Genomic DNA, 19954 nt, shown 5'->3' with positions numbered 1-19954 from the left:
CAAGGGAGATTATACGTATTGGGGTCAGTGCGCCTGGATGTTCACCAGAAAGTCGGTGGTTCGAGCCCAGCCAAGGACAACGCAGGGGGTTGGACTAAATGACCCCTGAGGTCCCTTCCAACTCCGCAGTGCGAGAGAGAAGAGAAAGGGCGAGAAGAGCATCTTGGCTTCGCCAGCAAAGGGCCTTTCTGGAACAGCCGGGGCTCCGCGTTCGCCAGCGGGCGAGGGCTTTTTGTCCCGCGGGAGGCGCCGTAGCGCCGTCGCCTTGGCAACCGAGCCGGGCCAAGCGGCCTTGCGCTGCGCCGCGCCAAGAGAGCCATGGACGCGGCCCACCGAGCCGCCCTGCTCGCGGCCTCCTGCCTCCACACGCCGGTCGACCCGCGCACCAGGGCCCCGGTCGCGCTCTACGAGAGGGAGGGCGGAAGGCCCGCGCCGGGGGGCGGCGAGAGGCAGGTAGGCCGAAAGCGGGGGGAGGCCGGAGTCGGCGGGGGGGGGGGGCGGAGCTGCCCCCTGGTGGCCGCGGGAGGGAACGGCAGGAGGAGCCTTTGCCCCCTTCCTCCCAGGAAAAGAGGCACTTGCTGCGTGTCTCCAGGCAAAAGAGCGGAGGGGACAAGGGACGATTAAGTTGTCTATTATTATTATTATTATTATTATTATTATTATTATTATTATTATTATTATTATTATTAAATTATTATCATTATTATCATTAAATTATTATTATTATTAAATTATTATTAAATAATAATAATAATAATAATAATAATAATAATAATAATAATAAACTTAATAGTCCCTTGTCCCCTGAAGGTCTATTAATATACACATGCACACATGCAATAACCACAAAGAAAGAAAAATAATAATAATAATGAAGAATGCTCCCTGCCAGTAATTAGCAGGCAAACAACTATTTTGCCAAAGAGCAGGGAGGGGGTTTAGGCTAGATGGAAGTAAAACCTTTTTATTGTTTTTGTTTATTCATTTATTTCGCACAATTTGTACACCGCTTGATTGTTAAAAACCTCAGAGCTTTTTAGAAAAAGATAAAACAATAAAATGGAGAAAAATTCACAACCATAGTTTAAATCCTGCAGAAGTTAAAATACTGAAACAGATTAAAATTACCTGAACTTTCTAAGCACCTGGCAAGGCTCGTCTAAACAAATTTTTTAATCTATTTTTTAAGCTTAAAAAGGTAAACGTAAGCTTACTAGTCGCTTTTTACCCAGAAGATCGCCAAGTGACTTACAGCCTTAAGAGAAGGGAAAATATTGGGCCATGGGGAATTAGACATCAATACATTGTCTCTAAGGTAACATGTATGAAAAAATAAAAGCCACACAACCACCATGTAAATAACTAGGAGAAATCAGCAACCAAAGCTTTTCCAGCTGTGATTGCAATGATTGGAAATCACAAATGCTAGCAGCTAAGAAAAACAGTTGTTAAACCAAATATGCTTAATAAGAAAGAAAGAAACACAGAAAGATTGACAACTCCTCTCAAAATCACCCATGCTTGTGCCTTGAATGACTGCCGGGTTGGCACACATTTAACCAGCAGTGCTTTTATTTACACAATGAAAACTCTGCTAGTGAAACATGTGCCTCTTGTGCACTTTTGCTTTAAATGGAGGTGGCAGGTCTTTCTGATGGCGGGAGTAACCATGACATATTATATATACTGGGCTGAAAATGCTGAGTCAGATATTGCTGTAGGTCCAGTTTTGTTCTGTATGAGTGGAAGTTGTACCTTGCCAGGCTGTGCAAAGGTCTGCCTTTCCTCTCTGGCATGCAGGAGAGAGCTTATTGTAAAGTCTGTGTGTCTTTGTGTATGATGGATCAGGCTCCATGACACATGGGTCCTCTTCCCCTCTTTTCTGCTGCCAATCATGTCACTGGGCTGTCACTTAGAACAAGAAAGGTGGCAGACTGAAAACCTGCTCTTTAATGAGTAGTAGTGTTCTAAGAATAAAAGCGTGCACTTTTAAATTAGTCAACTGCAAAGGTAATAACACTGCAAGTTTCGAAACATTCTAAATTATTTAACTTGCATGCTCTTTTTTACAATCAAGTGGTGTATAAATTTTATGAAATAAAGGAAAACCGATGGAATCAGTTCTAAATGGTTTTACTTCTCTTTTTGCATTTTGATTGAAGACATTAGCATAGGTAATGTTTCTGAGAATTTGTAAGTCACAAATAGTATAGGAACCAGATGGTATTTGTATACCAAGCCTACACAAATCTCTTAATGAGCTTTACATCAAAGGAGTCGAAATGAGTTTACATGCAGCTAACCAGAAATGAGTTTACATGCAGCTAACCAGAAAGGTACATAGTGTTGAAGTATATCTGTTGGTGAACTGCAATTATTCATTTGAAATTAGAAATAAAAATGGATTTAAATGTTTATTACAGTTGAGCAACTTTGGCTAAGGATGATGTCATGCAGATTGGACCCTACTTTTACCATTTCTCAGCAGTTTTCAATGCTGAGAGACGCAAAGTTCCACAGTTTATGGCACCTACCACTTGACCAAATTATTAGCATTTTATACTTATTTCTCCAAGGGGAATGAAAACATTATAATACTATTCTGTTTTAGGATAGTTTGAGTCCTGAGAGACAGCAGCGTTCTACTGGACATGCCGATTGCAGAGACTGGATAGACCTCTCCAAAATGTACCTTTCGAATCAAGAATATTATTTAAAGCTGGAAGAGCTTAAGTACGCTCACCTGGAGACCATGGCAAAATTGGAAAACATGTATCGGAATAAACTGTATCTAAAAGATGTCCAGCCTTTAACAAATGTGGATGTGGCCCATAGTATGAATGACAGGTATGGTTTGTAATCTATTTTTGTAGTATTATTTCTCTGAATATGTTAAATGTTGTAGTTACAGGCAGCAACCCTTTTAGGGGTTGACACATGATTGCTGATGCACAGGTCTTTTGGACCTGAAAGAGGGCAGAACGGGGGGCGGGGGGGGCGGAACAGGGCATAATGGGGTGGGGTGTGCTTATGTGTGCTCTGCTGACACGTGCAGGGGCCAGGAATGGAGCCCCTGCATGTAATAATTGCTGCCTGTATATATATTATGGAGGAATCTACATGCTGCTAATCTCACCAAAACTGTGTTTTACCGGTATATACTATATGCCAACAGCTTAACTTTTTAAACTGCCAAAGAACCTTCAGTTCTAGATTTTTGTATCTGGCTGCACTTGCCTCCCTGCAGGGAACTCAGAAAGAACAGCTGAACAAGGAAGAGAACTGAGTATTGTGTGTGTGTGTGTGTTTCTTGCCTTGATTTGTTTGAAAATATCCTTAATTGTAGGATAAACTCCTTAATCCTACTGAAAACGTCAGAATTGGTTCAACTGTTGTGGTGTACAATAGGTTATATATAGATATAGATGTTGGAAGGTAATTATTTAACTTTCAGAGTTACCGAGTGTGTAACACTGCTAATTGCTTAACTACTGTATGCTTAAGCAATTGGGAGTGCAGAGTTGCATCCACTTTCTTCCCCACTCGATCCTTTTGGACTGGAGTGTAAATTCTTCCTAGGGAATTACCACCAATTAACTATTATGTCTGATGGCAAGGCTAACCAGGCTTCCTGCTTACACCAGAATCTGAAGCCATGGTTTAGGACAGTAATACTGAAATGGGACTGAAATGAAATTTCGGGAACATAATATGCGGCTTTAATACCAAGTCAGCCCATTGATTCGTCTAGCCCCGTATTGCCTCCACTGACTGGGAGCTGCTCTCCAGAGTTTCCAGTTGGGTTCTTTCCCAGCAACACCTGAAAATTCCAAGGATTGAACCTGGGACATTCTGCATGCAAAGCAGATGCTCTGCTAATGAGCTGTGGCCTGTCTCCCTATTCATAGTAACAAAGTACTTTTGCTTAGGGTTTTCCAAAGGTTTTAGAACACTGTGCAGATACTCCTTAGGGAGCGCCTTCTAAAATTAATTTTCAGTTTTGCTAATAGGACGACTTCTATTCTCTGTCTTACAGGAGACCAGTGATGTGAGTTCTGATCACAGACATAAAGCTAACATCCAGCCTATGGTTGCTTGGTCTTAACACAAATATTTCACTAAACTGTACATTTTATCATAAGGAACAAATGCAGTTTGGGGAAAGCTATTTTTCAGGCTTCTGGTAACAAAGGTGATGAGCTGGGACACAACCAGTATAGCCCAACCTGCTATACTGGTGGGATTCTTTAGACTTGAAATGCTCCTCCATTCTGTTATTCATCAAAGCAGTCTGGTTATATTTTGCTGCTTGCAGAAAACTAACCTTCACATTATTATTTCCTTTTAGATCTTGGGAGCCAAGGCCTTTTCAACCTCAGAATATGTGTAAATCATTTTCTGAGCCTGATTTGAACAATTCTTTTCATTCAGATTTATCTCATATATCTGATAAAGAATTAGAGTTAGAAGACAGTGAAGACAGATCACTTACATTTGGCAAGGAGCAAGCTGAAAATTCATGGGATGGGTCATCTTTGGAGGACTATTCTCACTGCAACCAAAGTATTTTATCCAAATTACAGACTTTGAGGAAGAGCAGGAGGAAGAAAAAAAAGTGGTCCCCAAAGATCACAATACCTGAGCCTTTCCAGATGACTATCAGAGAAGCTAAGATAAAACAACAGAACATAAAGTCAAAGTCACTGATTGAACTGGAAAATAACTTGCTGAAGAAAGAATTGGAGGAGGAAGCAGAATGTCAAAAGAAATTCCGAGCCCATCCAGTGCCGGCTTATGTCTTTTTCCCTCTCTATCATGATATTATGCAGCAAAATGAAGAACGTAGGAAGTCACTAAGAGAGAGGAGGCGAGAGATCCTTCTAGCTACACAAAAGCCATTTCAGTTTATTGAGCGGGAAGCACAAAAGAAAGAAATGAAGAAAATGCAGTTGAAGGATGTTTCTTCACCAGAAAAGAAAGCAAAAGTATTCAGAGCAAAGCCAGTTCCTAAATTTGTTTATGGTTCAGAAATTAATGAGAAGCTAAGGGAGGAAGAGCTTTATAGAGATATTAGAATTCAGATGAGATCAGAAGAACTTCTGCGCAGTTCATCTCTTCCTAACAGTAGGTTAGGAAACAGGGGCATTAATAAGAATAGGCAGCAAAATCATCTTGAGCTGACTAAAGAAGTGGAACACAAACCAAAGACCAAAGCCAAGGTCCCAGATTTTGAAATTTTACATCAAAAATTCCTGAAGCGGCTTCAGAGACAGAAGAATGTGAAACACATTACAGCCTGTGAACCCTTCAATCTCTCTACACCAAATATAGCATCCCACAAAGAGAAGATTCTTGAGGACATTCAAATGGATGAAGAAAAATTAAAGGAAACACGCTGGCCCTTTGCTTCCTCAAGAGCTAAGCCTCAAATGAGGTCTTTGAATGCAAATTCATCTCCTTCAGGCTGTGAAGAATCTGTATCTCCAAGAATTACAGAATCTACAAGACGACGACTACAAGCAGTCAGGTGAGCTGTTCACAGGCCTGAACTGATGTAATTGTTGTTAGTTTAATTTCAAGTTTCCTGTGGAAAAATAAAACCACGTTGATGCAATAAGGTACTAAATACTTGTTTTAGTTATCGCTGCATATCTTAAGTGAAGTTAAAACTACGATCCACGTGGGATGAATGAAACTATTATTCTCTGTTTACAGTGGTGCCTCGCAAGACGAAATTAATTCGTTCCGCAAGTCTTCGTCTTGCGAGTTTTTCGTCTTGCGAAGCACGGTTTCCCATAGGAATGCATTAAAAATCAATTAATGCGTTCCTATGGAAACCGAACCGCCTTCAGACCAGGTCTGGGGACAGTCTGTCCCCCGACCTCTTCTGAAGGCTGGCGGGGGCGAAGGTCTTTGCTTCCCCCCCGCCTGCCTTCCCGGGACAGTCCCGGGGGCTTTTAAAATGCTGGCGGGCGGCAGCGAAGCCTTCGCTGCCGCCCGCCAGCATTTTAAGATCGCCCACGGACAGCGGAAAAGTCCTTCGCTGTCCCTGGGCGATCTTAAAAAGCCACACTCCTGGACCTCTTCCCAAGGCGGGCGGGGGGCAAAAGTCTTTGCTCCCCCCGCCTGCCTTCGAAAGCCGTCCGGGATAGCGGGAAGCGCTTCCCTGCTATCCCGGACCGCTTTTAAAATGCTGGCGGTGGGGAGCAAAGCCTTTCGCCCCCGCCGGCCTTCCTGGACCTCTTCTGAAGTCCGGAGGGGCGGAAAAGGCTTTGCTCCCCACCGCCAGCATTTAAAAAAAGGTCCCCGAGATTTCCCTATGGGCTTTCGTCTTGCGAAGCAAGCCCATAGGGAAAATCGTCTAGCGAAGCGTCGCAAAAACCGAAAAACCCTTTCGTCTTGCGGGTTTTTCGTCTTGCGAGGCATTCGTCTTGCGGGGCACCACTGTATAATGGTTTTACTATTTGCATGTGGATTTTTTTTTATACAAGTAATTTTTATTGGTTTTCGTATCTGTTTAACAACATATAAGTAGACAACTAAACATAATCATGTTAATCATATTAATTTTGTTTTTTTAAATAACAAAATATGAAGATTATCTTTGAATGCGTGAAATTCATGCTATTTTGGAGAGGAATTCAGTGTTGCACTAAGGCAATCATTTCATCAGAGCAAGCATTTCAGATGAAATGAACCCCCCTTTCCTTCCTCCATGTTCTGTTCTGGGGCTTTCAGGGAATGGGGGTGGCGGGTGGGGAAGTCCTTCTCCTCCCCATGATTGTTTTAAGCCACACTCCATTGTCAGCAGCTGATTTTGCGTCCCCTCTTCCCAGATCTGGTGTCTGGTGTTGGGGCACTAGTCACTTTGCCCTAGTTACACAACTGACAAGACCAAGGGGGCCAACCATTTCCTGAGTTCAGTGTTCTGATGTAGTGGTTGTAGCAATAGATGTCTCCAGAGAACTGTGGATGGATGGTTGACTATGCTCTCTTTTAGGGTAAGGAAACCATCTTTGATTAGTCTCATGGTGGAGGATTAGAGGAAGTACATTGTTACATTGCATGTATGTCTGAACTCACATGCATGTTCCACACTCGTGTATTCATACACACACTACTGAGAGGTTTAGGATCCTTTGATAGAGTTATGATGTGCGTCTATTGTGCCCACAAGAAGTTCCTACACCAGAGGTGTATGAAATGAAAGTGTCAGAATAGATAAATGTTGCTTCAGGAAGCAAAATTACAATTTAAGCAGGCAAAGAGTGAGTGAAAGAATCCTTAACTGTTCTCAAAAGCCTATAGAAAATGAGCGCGACAATTTCACCACAGAACCCACACTAATAGCAAGTCAAGAAATGGAGCGGGGGAAGGCAGGCTTGTCCTTGAAGCAAAGGTTGTGTTGTTTCCTTTGGAGTGCTAAGTAAGAATTCTTTCTTGGAGCTTGGAGAGCTAACTAACCATTGAAAATCTAGGGTTTTTGTAAAAATTTTAGCCAATTCATTCTAATGGAGAAGGAAGGGAGCTCTGAGACGAGCAATTCCTATAATTTTAGTATTTCTGTTGTTATGTTGTTTCTTCCCAGAGTTTCCTGCCTATTTCCCATTTTCTTTATTTTGCTTAATAAAAAGTTGAAAGGATCTAGTGAGCAATGACTGAACTGTTTATCCTTGTTTACTTCCTGTCTTAAAGTTACCTTACTATTATCGTGATGGCATCCATTCAGGTGTTGATTAGATGTTATTAGTTGCTAGATTTACACGTGCTGATATTTACACAAGGTATTTGGAGCTCAGGGTGTCTCTTCAGTGCCTTCCAGGATATATTTTTGAGATACGGCTGGTACCAGCATCAAGAAAGTTCATAATGGGGATCTCCTGTTATATTAAGTTATGCCAACCTTCTTACTCATTCCATGACCTACAGTAATAAGTCATAGAAAAAGTTGAGATTGACACATACCCATTCACATCATTTTTTATTAAATGTATCACAAGACTAACAAAATATTCCAGCAATTCAAAAGAAAGAAAGAAAAACAATTGCGCACGATCATGTATAAGGGTAAAGAGATAAAACATATTTTTAAATAATAAAAAAATATACTTACACAAAAGAGGCAACATGGCAGTATTCCAAGACAGGACACAGGCACCAGATGAAATAATATTTGGGTGGGATTTGCCATCTGTGTGAAGTACATTACTTCTTGATCTGTGTAAATGTATCCTTGAGAAAGTCTATAAAGCCTTTTCTCAATTTAAATTTATTTAGTTCTGCTTTATTTTGTTATTCAGGGAGTCAGCTGAGGAAAAAAGGAAGGTAGAAGAAGAGAAGAAGAAAAATAGAACAAAACAAAAAGAAAGAGCAAGAAAGCTACAGAGACTTATATACACCCGGGCTGAGGCAAATGATCCCCATCAAAGTCTAGCTCAGATGCATAAATCGAAGTTTAAAATACTCAGGTATTCTGCTAATGTAGCCTCCAAATCCTGACCCAATAGGTGCAAGATCATTAGTTCAGTAGCAGGCCCTCAAAGTGTGTAACATAGTTTAGTCTTGCTGCTTCTGTTTTTATTTTGCTGTGAAAGTTCATGATTAAATTCCATACCATTTCCATGTCATGGTATATTAAAAAAACAGGAAACATGAAAAGCAGAGAATGAAAGAATATCTCCAGGAGCTGGAAGAAATGGAAGAAAGAGTGAAAAAGAGGCCACTGTTGTTGGAACAAGCGACACAGGTTATTGACATCTCTCATATATTGGGGTGCCAGCTCTCTTCTTTATCTGATGATCAAGAACTGTCATTGAGGTGATGCAACTTATGCCACTCTCCCAGGCTCCCGTCTCCCATTGCATCACTTCTCTACGCCTCATTTCATTTGTCTGTGCTTTCTCAGCCAGCAATGATTGCTGCCTTCCTGGTTATAATTGTGTACAGTAATGTCCCTGTTAAGCTGTCTTATTTTATACTCTGCATTCTTAATCCACCCACCACAGTGTGAAGAGTAGAGGAGACGCCACTTAATTTAACTGTGATTATTTACACTTGTTTTGTTTATTTGCTTGATTTCTAGTCTGCCTTTTGATCCAGAAGGATCCCAAGCGACTTACTTAAAATAATGCAACAACATTAGGTCTGCTTCTTCCGTTTCTGGCACATGGCATTGCTCTGTTGCAGTATGTCTTCCCTTCTACCTAAGGCTGCAAGCCAAGGGCAGAGATGGATGAACCACCCCTAGCTGAGCAGATATGTAATCTAAATGTTTAATATTTTTAACATGTAATTTAAACATTTAATGTGTTTGCCGGCGCAGAGGTGTTGAGTACCAAATTTTAAAATGCCACTGTCTAAAGCTTTGTGTTTGTGTTCCACAACATTTTCATGCTCTGAGGTCATGGATGTTTGGCAACCAATGTACACATCCACAGCCGTATACAGTGGTACCTCAGGTTAGAGACGTTTCAGGTTACAGACACTTCAGGTCACAGACTTCACTAACCCAGAAATAGTACCTTGGGTTAAGAACTTTGCTTCAGGATGAGAACAGAAATCGTGCGGCGGCGGTGTGGCGGCCTCATTAGTTAAAGTGGTGCTTCAGGTTAAGAACAGTTTCAGGTTAAGAACGGACCTCCAGAACAAATTAAGTGCTTAACCTGAGGTACCACTGTATATTCTTTAAATTTAAGAGTATCTTAGTAATGTATTTTGTTATTCTTTTACTCTACCTCTCCTAAAATATAGAAAAATGCACGAATAGCAGCCGAGAAGCATTACTCCGGCATTCTTCGAGAGCTGGGACTATGTGAAGAGTTTGTTTCAAAGAAAGGTGAAGCAGCTACAGAAATGCTTTTGCAGGACCATTCCAGTGCTGGCTCTGACATTTTGACAGCAGACGGTGACAGGTAAATACTGCCAGTGGTTGCCATAGATCAGGATGGGCAACTTGTGGCCTTCCAGATGTTGTTGGACTCCCAACTGCCAGAAACTGCCCAGCCAAGGTTGCCAAGGATCAAGGATGATGGAAGCCGTGGTCTAACAAAATTGGGAGGGATGCAGATTCCCCATCCCTGCCCTAGATTTTAAGAGGGAGACTGACAACTTTAATCTCAAACTGCCCCTTTTACTGTAGTTTGTTCTAATAGCACAGAACTCTAAAATCCAAAGCCTCATGTGCATGTGGCATGTCTGCACCTCCTCTCTGGAGAGAGACTTAAATCTCCATTGGGTGACAGCATCATGTGAGTCAGCATCAACTTCCCCTTCCTCTTTTCCCCTCTTCTGGCCCCCATGCTATCCCAGTTTGGTTTAGTGGGTTCCCCAACTCTCCAGAGCACATTTGGGGGGCATGCTGGGGACTACATGACAGATGGTGGGAGATCTGTCCTGCCAGCTGTGGTCATTCTACTGGCAGATGGACACTGTTGGATTTCACCCATTGAAAAGAATGTGAAAATATTCACAGCCCTTATACCTGCAGTTGATTGGTGGATTGAAGAATTGATGGTAAAAGTACTCAAAGTAAAGCAAACTGCCAAAACCTAGAAGTCCACGGATGCTTCCTCTAGCTGGGATTTCAAGTGTGGATTTCCTTTTTTACTCAGTTATTAGGTTATTACATCAGAACTGCAAGAACTGGAATGGGCAAGGTAATCAAGCAGCCAAGAGGTTTTATTTGCAGCTTTAGGAAGATCAACAGCAGACTTGGAGCTCTCTGGTGGACATGACAATAGCTGCCCTTATTCTAGTGTTCCCTAGAATGGAGGGGCTGTGAGGCCACCCCCTGAACCACCCCATATATACCAATCATGTTGGAACATTAGTAATTTTAGCTTGAGAAGTTCTAATTGAGCTGACCTAGCTGGGCTTGTGGCTGATTATTCTATGGAGACTGACTGGCACTTATAGCTAGAGCTAGGTCCATGAGTATGAGGACCAACCACATGCATGGCTCCAATACCGGAGTGCTGATTTTAAAAACAAGGCTATTCTGTATATTGCTTCACACAGAAAGCAGGCTGTTTGGAGACTTGCTTCAGGATGTCCCCAAGAAAGGACACAGTGATGGTTTTATCACTTACTGTCTTCTTACAGTCAAGATGGAGAAGGGCAGGCATCTGGAGTTTGCATGCTGCTCCAGGATTCTTTGTTCTTGTGGACTTACGATCCATTTCATCTGGGGGACAGTGATCTTCTGTACCAGTGCACCCTTTGAATATATGTGCATGGCAGCCTGATGGCTTCTTTGTTCATGAGGCATTCCGAGATTGATGGTTTTGTCTCTGCAGATGCCTCCTTTGAGGGTATCTGGGAGGGTTCAGGGCACATGGGGGGGGGGAAGTGAGAGGATCTGCTGCACAAAGCATAAATCCTTGCACTGGTGGACCTGTGACTTAGTGCTGCATTGGATGCAAGCCATAATGCTACACAAGTTGAAACTAAATTTTACAATGCAATAACATTGTCACCAGTGCAATTACAGGAAATCACGCCAGTTGACAAATTTGAGAATAGCTCCTTATGGCTGTGATCTGATTGGGTCATAATATGTATTCAGCTGTTCTTCAGAGGATGCCAATGGGCAGTGTTTTTCTTCTGGTTTTTTTTGTAATAATGTTTATTAAATTTTTAAAAGTTACAAAAAGAAAAAGTAAGCAAAAACAAAACAACACATCACAATAAGGAAAAAAGAAAGAAAAAGAAAAAAATACAGAAAAATAAAATCCATTAAAAAAACACAGCAAATCTTCCCATAACTTATCTTTCATTTGCTTGTTTCATTGACCTCACACCTCCCTTTTTTGTATTCTAGTTCAGTTAACTATTTCAGTAAATCCTTTCCATCTTTTCCAATTTTTGTCCTGTAATTTATCTTAATATAATGTAACTTTACTTTCCCTCCTTTCACCAATTAACAGTCTTTTTTTTCATAAACCTTTATAACATTTCTGCTAAAACCACATAACTTCATTCCAACATCCTTCTAACATTCATTAATTTTACAATGTTTCTGTAGATAGTCTTTAAATTTCTTCCAGTCGGGCAGTATTTTTCTTCTGTTTCTCCTGTAGTGATAATGAAAATAAAGCAGGAGATGGAGAATCTGAGAGAGAGTGGGAGAGCTCACAGCTCCATTCTGCCCAGTCCTGTGGAGAGGAGGAAGGTGATGAGGAGGAGGAGGTGGAAGCCTCTGAAGAGGAGGTGGACATGGAAGTTCAGCCAGATCACGATGGCCAGGAGGATCCTGAGTATGAAAGTGAAAACAATGAACAAGCTGCCACAGAAAAATCCAGTGATGATGAAGGCTAACTGAAACACATGACTGCTTCCATGTTGTGTGGGTTTTGGTGTTTTGAATTTATTCTGTTGCTCCAAATATTATAAGAGATGGAGAAAATGAGACAACTGGCGCAAATAGAGTTTTGAAGCATTTTTAATGTGCTGATCAGCTGTGAGTTTTCAACTGGCTTATTTTATTTATTAAATTTGTAGACTGCCCTATATCTGCAAGTCTCAGGGTGGTTCCCAGGATAAAATCAATATAAAACCACAAAATTCATAATCAAAACAAAAACAACCCAATAATCCTTCCCCCACATTTTAAAAAGGCATAGGATGTCAACCAACCGAAGGCCTCGTGAAAGAGGACTGTTTTTGCCTGGCGCCTAACGGTGTATAGTGAAGGCCCCAGGCAAACCTCCCTGGGGAGAGCATTCCTCAGATGGGGGGCCACTGCAGAAAAAGCCTGTTCTCGTGTTCCCACCCTCTGGATCTCGTGGAGGAGGCACACAAAGAAGGGCCTCAGAAGATGATCTCAGGGTCTGGGTAGCTCCATATCGAAAGAGGTGGATCTTTGAGGTATTGTTGTCCTGAGCCGTTTAGGGCTTTATTGGTTAAAACCAGCACTTTGAATTGGGCCCAGAAACTAATTGGTAGCCAGAGCAGTTGGACCAGGATTGGTGTAATATGCTCAAACTGTCTTGCCCCAGTGAGCAACCTGGCCGCTGAATTCTGCACTAGCTAAAGTTTTATGAACTGCCTTCAGAGGCAGCCCTACATATAATGCATTGCAGTAATCCAGCCTAGAGGTTACCAGAGCATAGACAACAGTAGTTAGGCTATCCCTGTCCAGATAGTGGCATGGCTGGGCCACCAGCCAAAGCTGATGGAAGGCTCTCTGGGCCACTGAAGCCACCTTTCATTTACTCCTTTTATTATAAAAAGCAAAGGTAGCTGTGTTGATCCCTAAGGGAAAAACCCCCTCCAAAATCTACAGTTTGCAATACCTTATTAGGACAAATCGAAATATCACAAAGCAGTGGCAAGCATTTGTGTTTTCCAAAATTCTTAATCAGGCAAGATATTACATAGAGCAAGGGCAGGGGAATGAGGAAAAATAGGCAAGTATAAAGTATATAGATTTTAGTAGAGGTGTGCATCAGCAGTGTGTAGAGGCTGAATAACAAGGTGAATTAGGCTGATTTGAGGTATCCCCCCAAGTTGAAGCACAATGTATATAATCCCCCTTCTCAAAACTGGGTAAGTGCTCCTGCAAGGCCATGTGATTTTCTGCTTGTTTTGTACAGAATAGTTCTGGTTTTTTTTGTATATCCCTCTTTCTCTAGGTCCATGGGCTTTGTAAAACACGAGACTGCCAAAAATGTTGCTTGTAGAGCCCTGAAGAAATTTGGATTGAATTTTGTTAAAGCACAGCAGCAGAGGATACTTTTTAAAAGTTAAAATTTACATCTTTTTCATAAATTCTTTGCTGCCCTGCTTTAATCAAACTAAAAGAAAGCTCTCCAGGACATTTTCTAGAGAGCCTCATGTTGTGAGGCCTGTATCACATGTCTGAAGGCCTAACCTGGAGGACACAAACAGCCACAGGAATTTTTTTTTAAATGTAGATGCAAGAATTCACATCACATGGACCTTCTATTTATTGTTTTAAGGTAAGAAAGAGCAAGGGACAGTCCCCTTTGAATAGATGCAACTGCTCTGGATTTGGGTGTTTTAGCTGGCCTACTGAAGTCATTGTCCTAATACAGATTATGAAGGAAAGTTACAGCACAAACTCCAACTGGACAGGCTTTGTCTGCAATTTGGCGTCCTTAATCCATTCTGGAGAAGGCCAGTTATGCCTCTATATTTTGTCTACTTTGGCCAAAGGGGGGGCAAGTCCTAGGTATTTTTTGATTCTACACCATAGAGCTCTGTTTTATATAATGCAGCTTGGAATCCAAAACATAGATTGAAGTGATGAGAGCACAGAGCATGGCAGGAACACGGAGAAATTGCATATAGATTCAAAGCAAATCTTGGGCCCTGTGGACAGCCTTAGCTTTCAGACACTGTTCCAGGGTAGAGATTGCAAACTGGTAAGTCTCTGTTTAGTGCTGTAGGTATCAGGTTTTGCATTTAGGATTCTGGGACAAACAAGCAATGGCTGTTCCGTGTGTGTGTGTGTTTTTTCTATTTCATAAAATTTATATACCACTTGTTTTGGGGGGAAACCAACAACCCTCAAAGAGAATGTGGCAGTCTAAATGTTAGTAAAACTAGAGATTAATTTTGTTGTTGTTGTTGTTTAGTCGTTTAGTCAGGTCCGACTCTTCGTGGCCCCATGGACCAGACCATAGCAGGCCAGGCACTTCTGTCTTCCACTGCCTCCCACAGTTTGGTCAAACTCATGTTTGTGGCTTCAAGAACACTGTCCCACCATCTCGTCCTCCGTCGTCCCCTTCTCCTTGTGCCCTCCATCTTTCCCAACATCAGGGCCTTTTCCAGGGAGTCTTCTCTTCTCATGAGGTGGCCAAAGTATTGGAACCTCAGCTTCATGATCTGTCCTTCCAGTGACCACTCAGGGCTGATTTCCTTCAGAATGGAGAGGTGGATCTCCTTTTACAAACATTAGCTCTGCAGGCTTTCTTACCCTTCCTTAAAGGGCCACTCCTACAGAGGGTAGGGGCGAGGCCATGATTACTTTCCGATTTTGCAGGCATTCCGACGGGTTTTCTCCAAAGAGTTTTACAGGAGTCAGCCATGATGGTAAGAATTTTTGTGCAAATGTCCAAGTAGGACTTTATGGATTCAATGTCCTCAGTAAGGAGCACTAGCCATTTGATGATTGAGAGACCCTCTTCATTTGTCTCGTGGGAATGAGGATAAGAGTCTTTCGAAGGCTTAATATTTCCAGAGGCCAGTTCCGAAATTTGTTTAAACATTAGTTCCTCCCATTTTTGCTCTAACGATGGTTCGGGGGGAACATGGGATTTGGCTTTTCCATAGTGGTTGAAGCGTATGTCACTCTCAGAACACAAAGTTCCTCTATGAGTGGTAAAAATCATCTCCCTCTGGTTATACATTTTGCCCTGAAGCTTGGAGAAGCAATGGAAGCTTCTGGTCCACAAGAACCCCACACCCACCGTTGGGCAATATTTTCCATTAGGAAGCCCAGCCCTACAGCACCATCTGGTGTTACATGTTTATAACAATAAAATGGATGAATGTAGCTGAGTCCCATGTGAATCCGTGCAGCAGAGCTTAGAAGTGGGGGAAGTTGCCAAGAGCTGTACTTCTAATTATTGCCAAGATTCATCTCTAAGATACAAATACTAGATTTGTAGCATCTGTGAACGCTTGTTACTTCAAAACATAGTTGTACCCTATTATTGTCATTTTTTAATAGTTTCCAACTTTTATTTATTCTGTCTTCGCTATTCCTTTCCATCTGAAGAAATTTCAGATCGCAAATTAGATCATCACACAATAATTTTATTGAGTGAGTGGTATGCCATGCACTATGACAATAACTGAGGTGGTACCTATACGTTCAGTCCTAGCGCTTGCCTAAGATTCCTATGCTACATCATTTATCAAATTATTTCTATGTCACATTTTGGGGCACAGTCCAATCAGGTGGCTCACAGTATAACCCGTCCTTTGAATTTTCCAAATGTAGGTTTACTGTTCTATAAAGGGGTTGTGAAAATGATACTTTCCTCAGCAGTCATGAATCTCAGTATAGTGATAAAACCTTTATACCAAAAGTGTTTTGAGAGTGATGAGGAAAATATAAGAAGTACAAAAATTAGGTAAGTGTTGCAGCCATTAGGTTACTTTTTAATTATAGTTGGAAAAACAAAATGACTTAATATGCGTAGCAGTAAATGCTTAGCTCAGGGGTCGCCAGTGGTACTGTAGGTCTCCATAAATATCTCTTCAAAAATCCACAGTACAGAAGAACTTGTTCTTCCTACTCAGTTCCTGTTTGCATTGACTCACCCTCCCCCGCGCTGAACATGCCCCCATTTCATCTGTTTTGAACAGAGGAGAGGTCCAAAGAGCTTCCTTCTGAGAGCAGGTGTGGCAGGGCCTGGTCTAGTTGCCTTGCTTTGATGAGGCAGATTGCCCACACCACTTTGTGGTCCTGTCTCTCAGATGCAGTAGCAATGGCACCCCCCCCCCCGTGGCAGCCATGTTGTGTTATGCCACACTTCTGTGGCAATCCTTTTGTATTATACCACATCTCCATGGTAACCCTGTTCATAGGATCTTAGCATTGTGGAGTTGGAAGGCTCATCTAGTCCAGCCTCCTGTGATGCAGGAATCACATCTAAAGAGTCCTTGAGAGATTAGCCATCTAATCTCTGCTTCAAATGAGTGAGTGTCCACCACCTTCCAGGGAGTCTGTTGCGATATGCCGTAAGACATTTTCTCAAAATTTACTCAAATATGACCACTGACCCCAAAGAATTGGCCAACTGCGTCTTAAACAGACATAGCATGCAAACTGCACGTTTTTTATTCAGATAAGATTTCATCAGTTACTCCAAGAGTTCCCCAGGTCTCAATGCTAGTCTACTATCAGGAAATCTGAACGCTTTAAACCTCTGCTTATAATGTGGCTCCTTTAAAATTCAAAAGGACTTTTGCCATTGATTCAGCACTGTGTGGCTTAATCAGTGTTGCATTGATGCATTACTTTAAATATATACAGCATTTCAAAAATAAAACTTTCTTACTGTTACAGTGTTCCTAAACATTTTAAAAGCACAATAGTAATATCAGACATTGATTATTAAATAATTATATGAAAATGCTGAGTTCAGTGAAACAGCAGATGGATGGTTCTCTTGATTTCATTGAGAAGGTTACACTGCTTAAACTTGTACCTGGGGTCCTTAACTTGTGGTCCATGGACGGGCTTGAGAGGATCCATGAACTGGGCAGAAAAGCAATGATTTTTCCAATGCAATAAAATAAATTGAATGCAAAATTTTGTGTTTATGTGCTTTCATCAGATTCTCAGAAGGGCTCATGACCCAAATAAGGTTAAGATCCACTGCCTTACTTGTTAACTAGATGTCAAGTTTAAGGTTTCCATTTTCATGTTCATTTCAAGACTTTGCCCTTGAAGTATCATAGCCTTTTTCTATTTACTGTCCAATAGACATTCTTAAAGCCATCCAAAAGTACAAACATAATATTTCCCCCCCTCCTAGAAAAGGCTTTTTCTCAACAAAGAGAGGGAACATCTGATCGGCAAGGTAATGTTTCCTGGCACCTGAGTTTCCTGTCCACCAGAGGCCTTGAGATGATTCTCTTTCTTGAATAGCAGTTATGCCACTGTGGTTAGTCACAGGGCAAACGTCCTTTAAAGCTGGTGGAAGCACTTTGAGATGTCGGGTGGGAGGAGACAGTTGTCATTCAGTGTGTGTGTGTGTGTGTGTGTGTGTGTGATAGAGAGGGGGAGAGAGAGAGGGAGAGAAAGAGTCATCATAGCTGCTAGAGGGCTGTGAAAATTTCTGTCCCGGGCTTTTTAGACTCATCTACCCCGTGCTTTTTTTCTAGAAAAAGAGGTGCTGCAACTCACCATGAACGCCTCTCTTCTTCTCATAATGACAATGGTACCCACCTGAGAGGTGCCAGAACCGAGTTCCAGTGAGCTCTGGCTGAAAAAAGCCCTGAGCGCCTGCCTATTTGCCATTTGAAAATAGGGGTAACTCTTCTCTACTGTTCACTTATATATGTTTATTGCAGTATTTATATCAGAGCCTGGCAATAGTTTTAATAAAAGTGGTTTGGATCTAAGATATGTTAAGGAAGCTTCCAGCGCCGTCCTTCCCTCTAGATCCCGCTGGACCTCTTGAAAAGTCTCTCCAGAAATCGGGGCCACCATCTGAGATAAACAATAAAGCTCTGTATTTAGGAGCATAAAATCCAAGGCACAGATATATGTTTGAGAAGGCCTAGAACAACAGGAACATTGTTTCTGGACCACAGGAAGTAATAGTTTCACACTGTTCCGTGCTGATCAGGCCACATGTGGAGTGCTGTGCCCAGTTGTGGGCACCACATTTTAAGAATGACACTGACCAACTGCAGTGTCTCTAAAGAAGAGTGACGAGGACAGACAGGGGTCTCAAAACCAAGTAATAGAAAGAGTTGAGTATGCTTAGCCTGCAGAAAAAACGGTTTAGGGAGAACATGATAGTGGTCTTCAAATACAAGTTGCACGTAAGTTGCAGATCCTCCAAGTGTCCCTATTTTCCAGCGACGTCCCTAATTTAGAGAAGTCATCCCTGTTTCTGATTTGATCCCAGAATGTCCCACTTTTCCTTAGGATGTCCCTATTTTCATGGGAGAAATGTTGGAGGCTATAGAGTTATTTGACCTCCAAGCTGTCTGAAGGCAGTTCTGTATGGGGAAGTTTTTTTTAATGTTTAATGATGTTTTTATATATGTTGCAAGCTGCCCAGAGTGCTAAGGCAACCAATAAGATGCGTGGGGTGTAAATAGTAAAATTATTTTTATGGAATGGGCTGTCCCTATTTTCATCAGAGAAATCTTGGAGGGTATGAAGTTGGGGACATCACCTTGCCAACAAAGGTCCGTATAGTTAAAGCCATTGTTTTCCCAGTAATGATGTATGGAAGTGAGAGCTGAACCATAGAGAAGGCTGATCGCCGAAGGATTGATGCTTTTGAATTATGGTGCTGGAGGAGACTCTTGAGAGTCCCATGGACTGCAAGAAGATCAAACGCATCCATTCTTAAGGAAATCAGCCCTGAGTGGTCACTGGAAGGACAATACTATTGGCTCCAATACTTTGGCCACCTCATGAGAAGAGAAGACTCCCTGGAAAAGACCCTGATGTTGGGAAAGATGGAGGGCACAAGGAGAAGGGTACGACAGAGGACGAGATGGTTGGACAGTGTTCTCGAAGCTACAAACATGAGTCTGACCAAACTTCGGGAGGCAGTGGAAGACAGGAGTGCCTGGCGTGCTCTGGTCCTTGGGCTCACGAAGAGTCGGACACGACTAAATGACTAAACAACAACACATGGAAGTTGGGGCAAATTTGTTAACTGTTGCTCCAGAGGCAACTAGTAGAAATGATGGACAGAAGTTTCCGGAAGCAAATTTCAGCTAAGGATTAAGAGAAGCTTCTAATGGTATGAGCTGTTCAGCAATGGAACAGGCAACCTCAGGGGATGTAGGCCATTTTTTCTGGAGGTATTTAAGCAGAGGCTCAACAGCCACCTGTCTGGGAGTGCTGCAGTTGCATCCTGCATTGTGGATACTGGACTCAGTAGGGGGCTGGACAATGACTGCCAAGGTCCTTTCACATTCTGTGGTCTTATGAATAGAGGGTGTGCCATAGGGGACTGCTGAGGGAAATTCCTAGATCGAACAGAGAGCTTCCTGGCCTTCCAGAGAGGATTTCAAGGGGGAAAGAAAGGGATGGGACATTTTCCCTCCTTGAATTTCCTTAACTAACTTAGGATCCAACCCTGTCTCTTCCTAGAATGGATTTATCATAGTTCTTCTGTTCCTTCCACATGCCCCTATTTCTTGGTGTTCTATATACTTGGTTATATGATTCTTAACAATACTTTCCATCAGTTTCCCCAGAAACATGAAACTAACTTCCAGGATCCTCCTG

The 19954-nt window shown here is 42.1% G+C and overlaps 1 protein-coding gene across 2 annotated transcripts; it reads left to right on the top strand.

The window, feature by feature from the left end:
* The first annotated feature begins 267 nt into the window (after nucleotides 1–267).
* Nucleotides 268–12411, top strand: FAM161A (FAM161 centrosomal protein A). Of its 2 annotated transcripts, XM_081906202.1 has the most exons (7): nucleotides 272–453; nucleotides 2612–2847; nucleotides 4349–5527; nucleotides 8301–8468; nucleotides 8647–8746; nucleotides 9751–9911; nucleotides 12078–12411. In XM_081906202.1, the coding sequence occupies exons 1-7, from the start codon at nucleotides 319–321 to the stop codon at nucleotides 12313–12315; spliced, it is 2217 nt and encodes a 738-aa protein (XP_081762328.1). In that variant the 5' UTR covers nucleotides 272–318; the 3' UTR covers nucleotides 12316–12411. The 2 variants fall into 2 exon arrangements, with proteins under 2 accessions (XP_081762329.1, XP_081762328.1); XM_081906203.1 differs by lacking the exon at nucleotides 8301–8468 and having other exon boundaries at nucleotides 268–453.
* Nucleotides 12412–19954: the final 7543 nt, after the last annotated feature.

The sequence above is a fragment of the Podarcis melisellensis genome, assembly GCF_964234715.1.
Source record: "Podarcis melisellensis genome assembly, chromosome: 3".
Classification (NCBI taxonomy): domain Eukaryota; kingdom Metazoa; phylum Chordata; class Lepidosauria; order Squamata; family Lacertidae; genus Podarcis; species Podarcis melisellensis.
This window is presented reverse-complemented; position numbering and strand designations above follow the sequence as displayed.

Excerpts from the sequence above, each read along its gene's own strand:
- FAM161A (XM_081906202.1), top strand. The coding sequence starts at position 319 with ATGGACGCGGCCCACCGAGCCGCCCTGCTCGCGGCCTCCTGCCTCCAC. Across the intron at positions 454-2,611 it reads CGGGGGGCGGCGAGAGGCAG|GATAGTTTGAGTCCTGAGAG; the intron begins GTAGGCCGAAAG and ends ATTCTGTTTTAG. Across the intron at positions 9,912-12,077 it reads TTGACAGCAGACGGTGACAG|TGATAATGAAAATAAAGCAG; the intron begins GTAAATACTGCC and ends TTTCTCCTGTAG.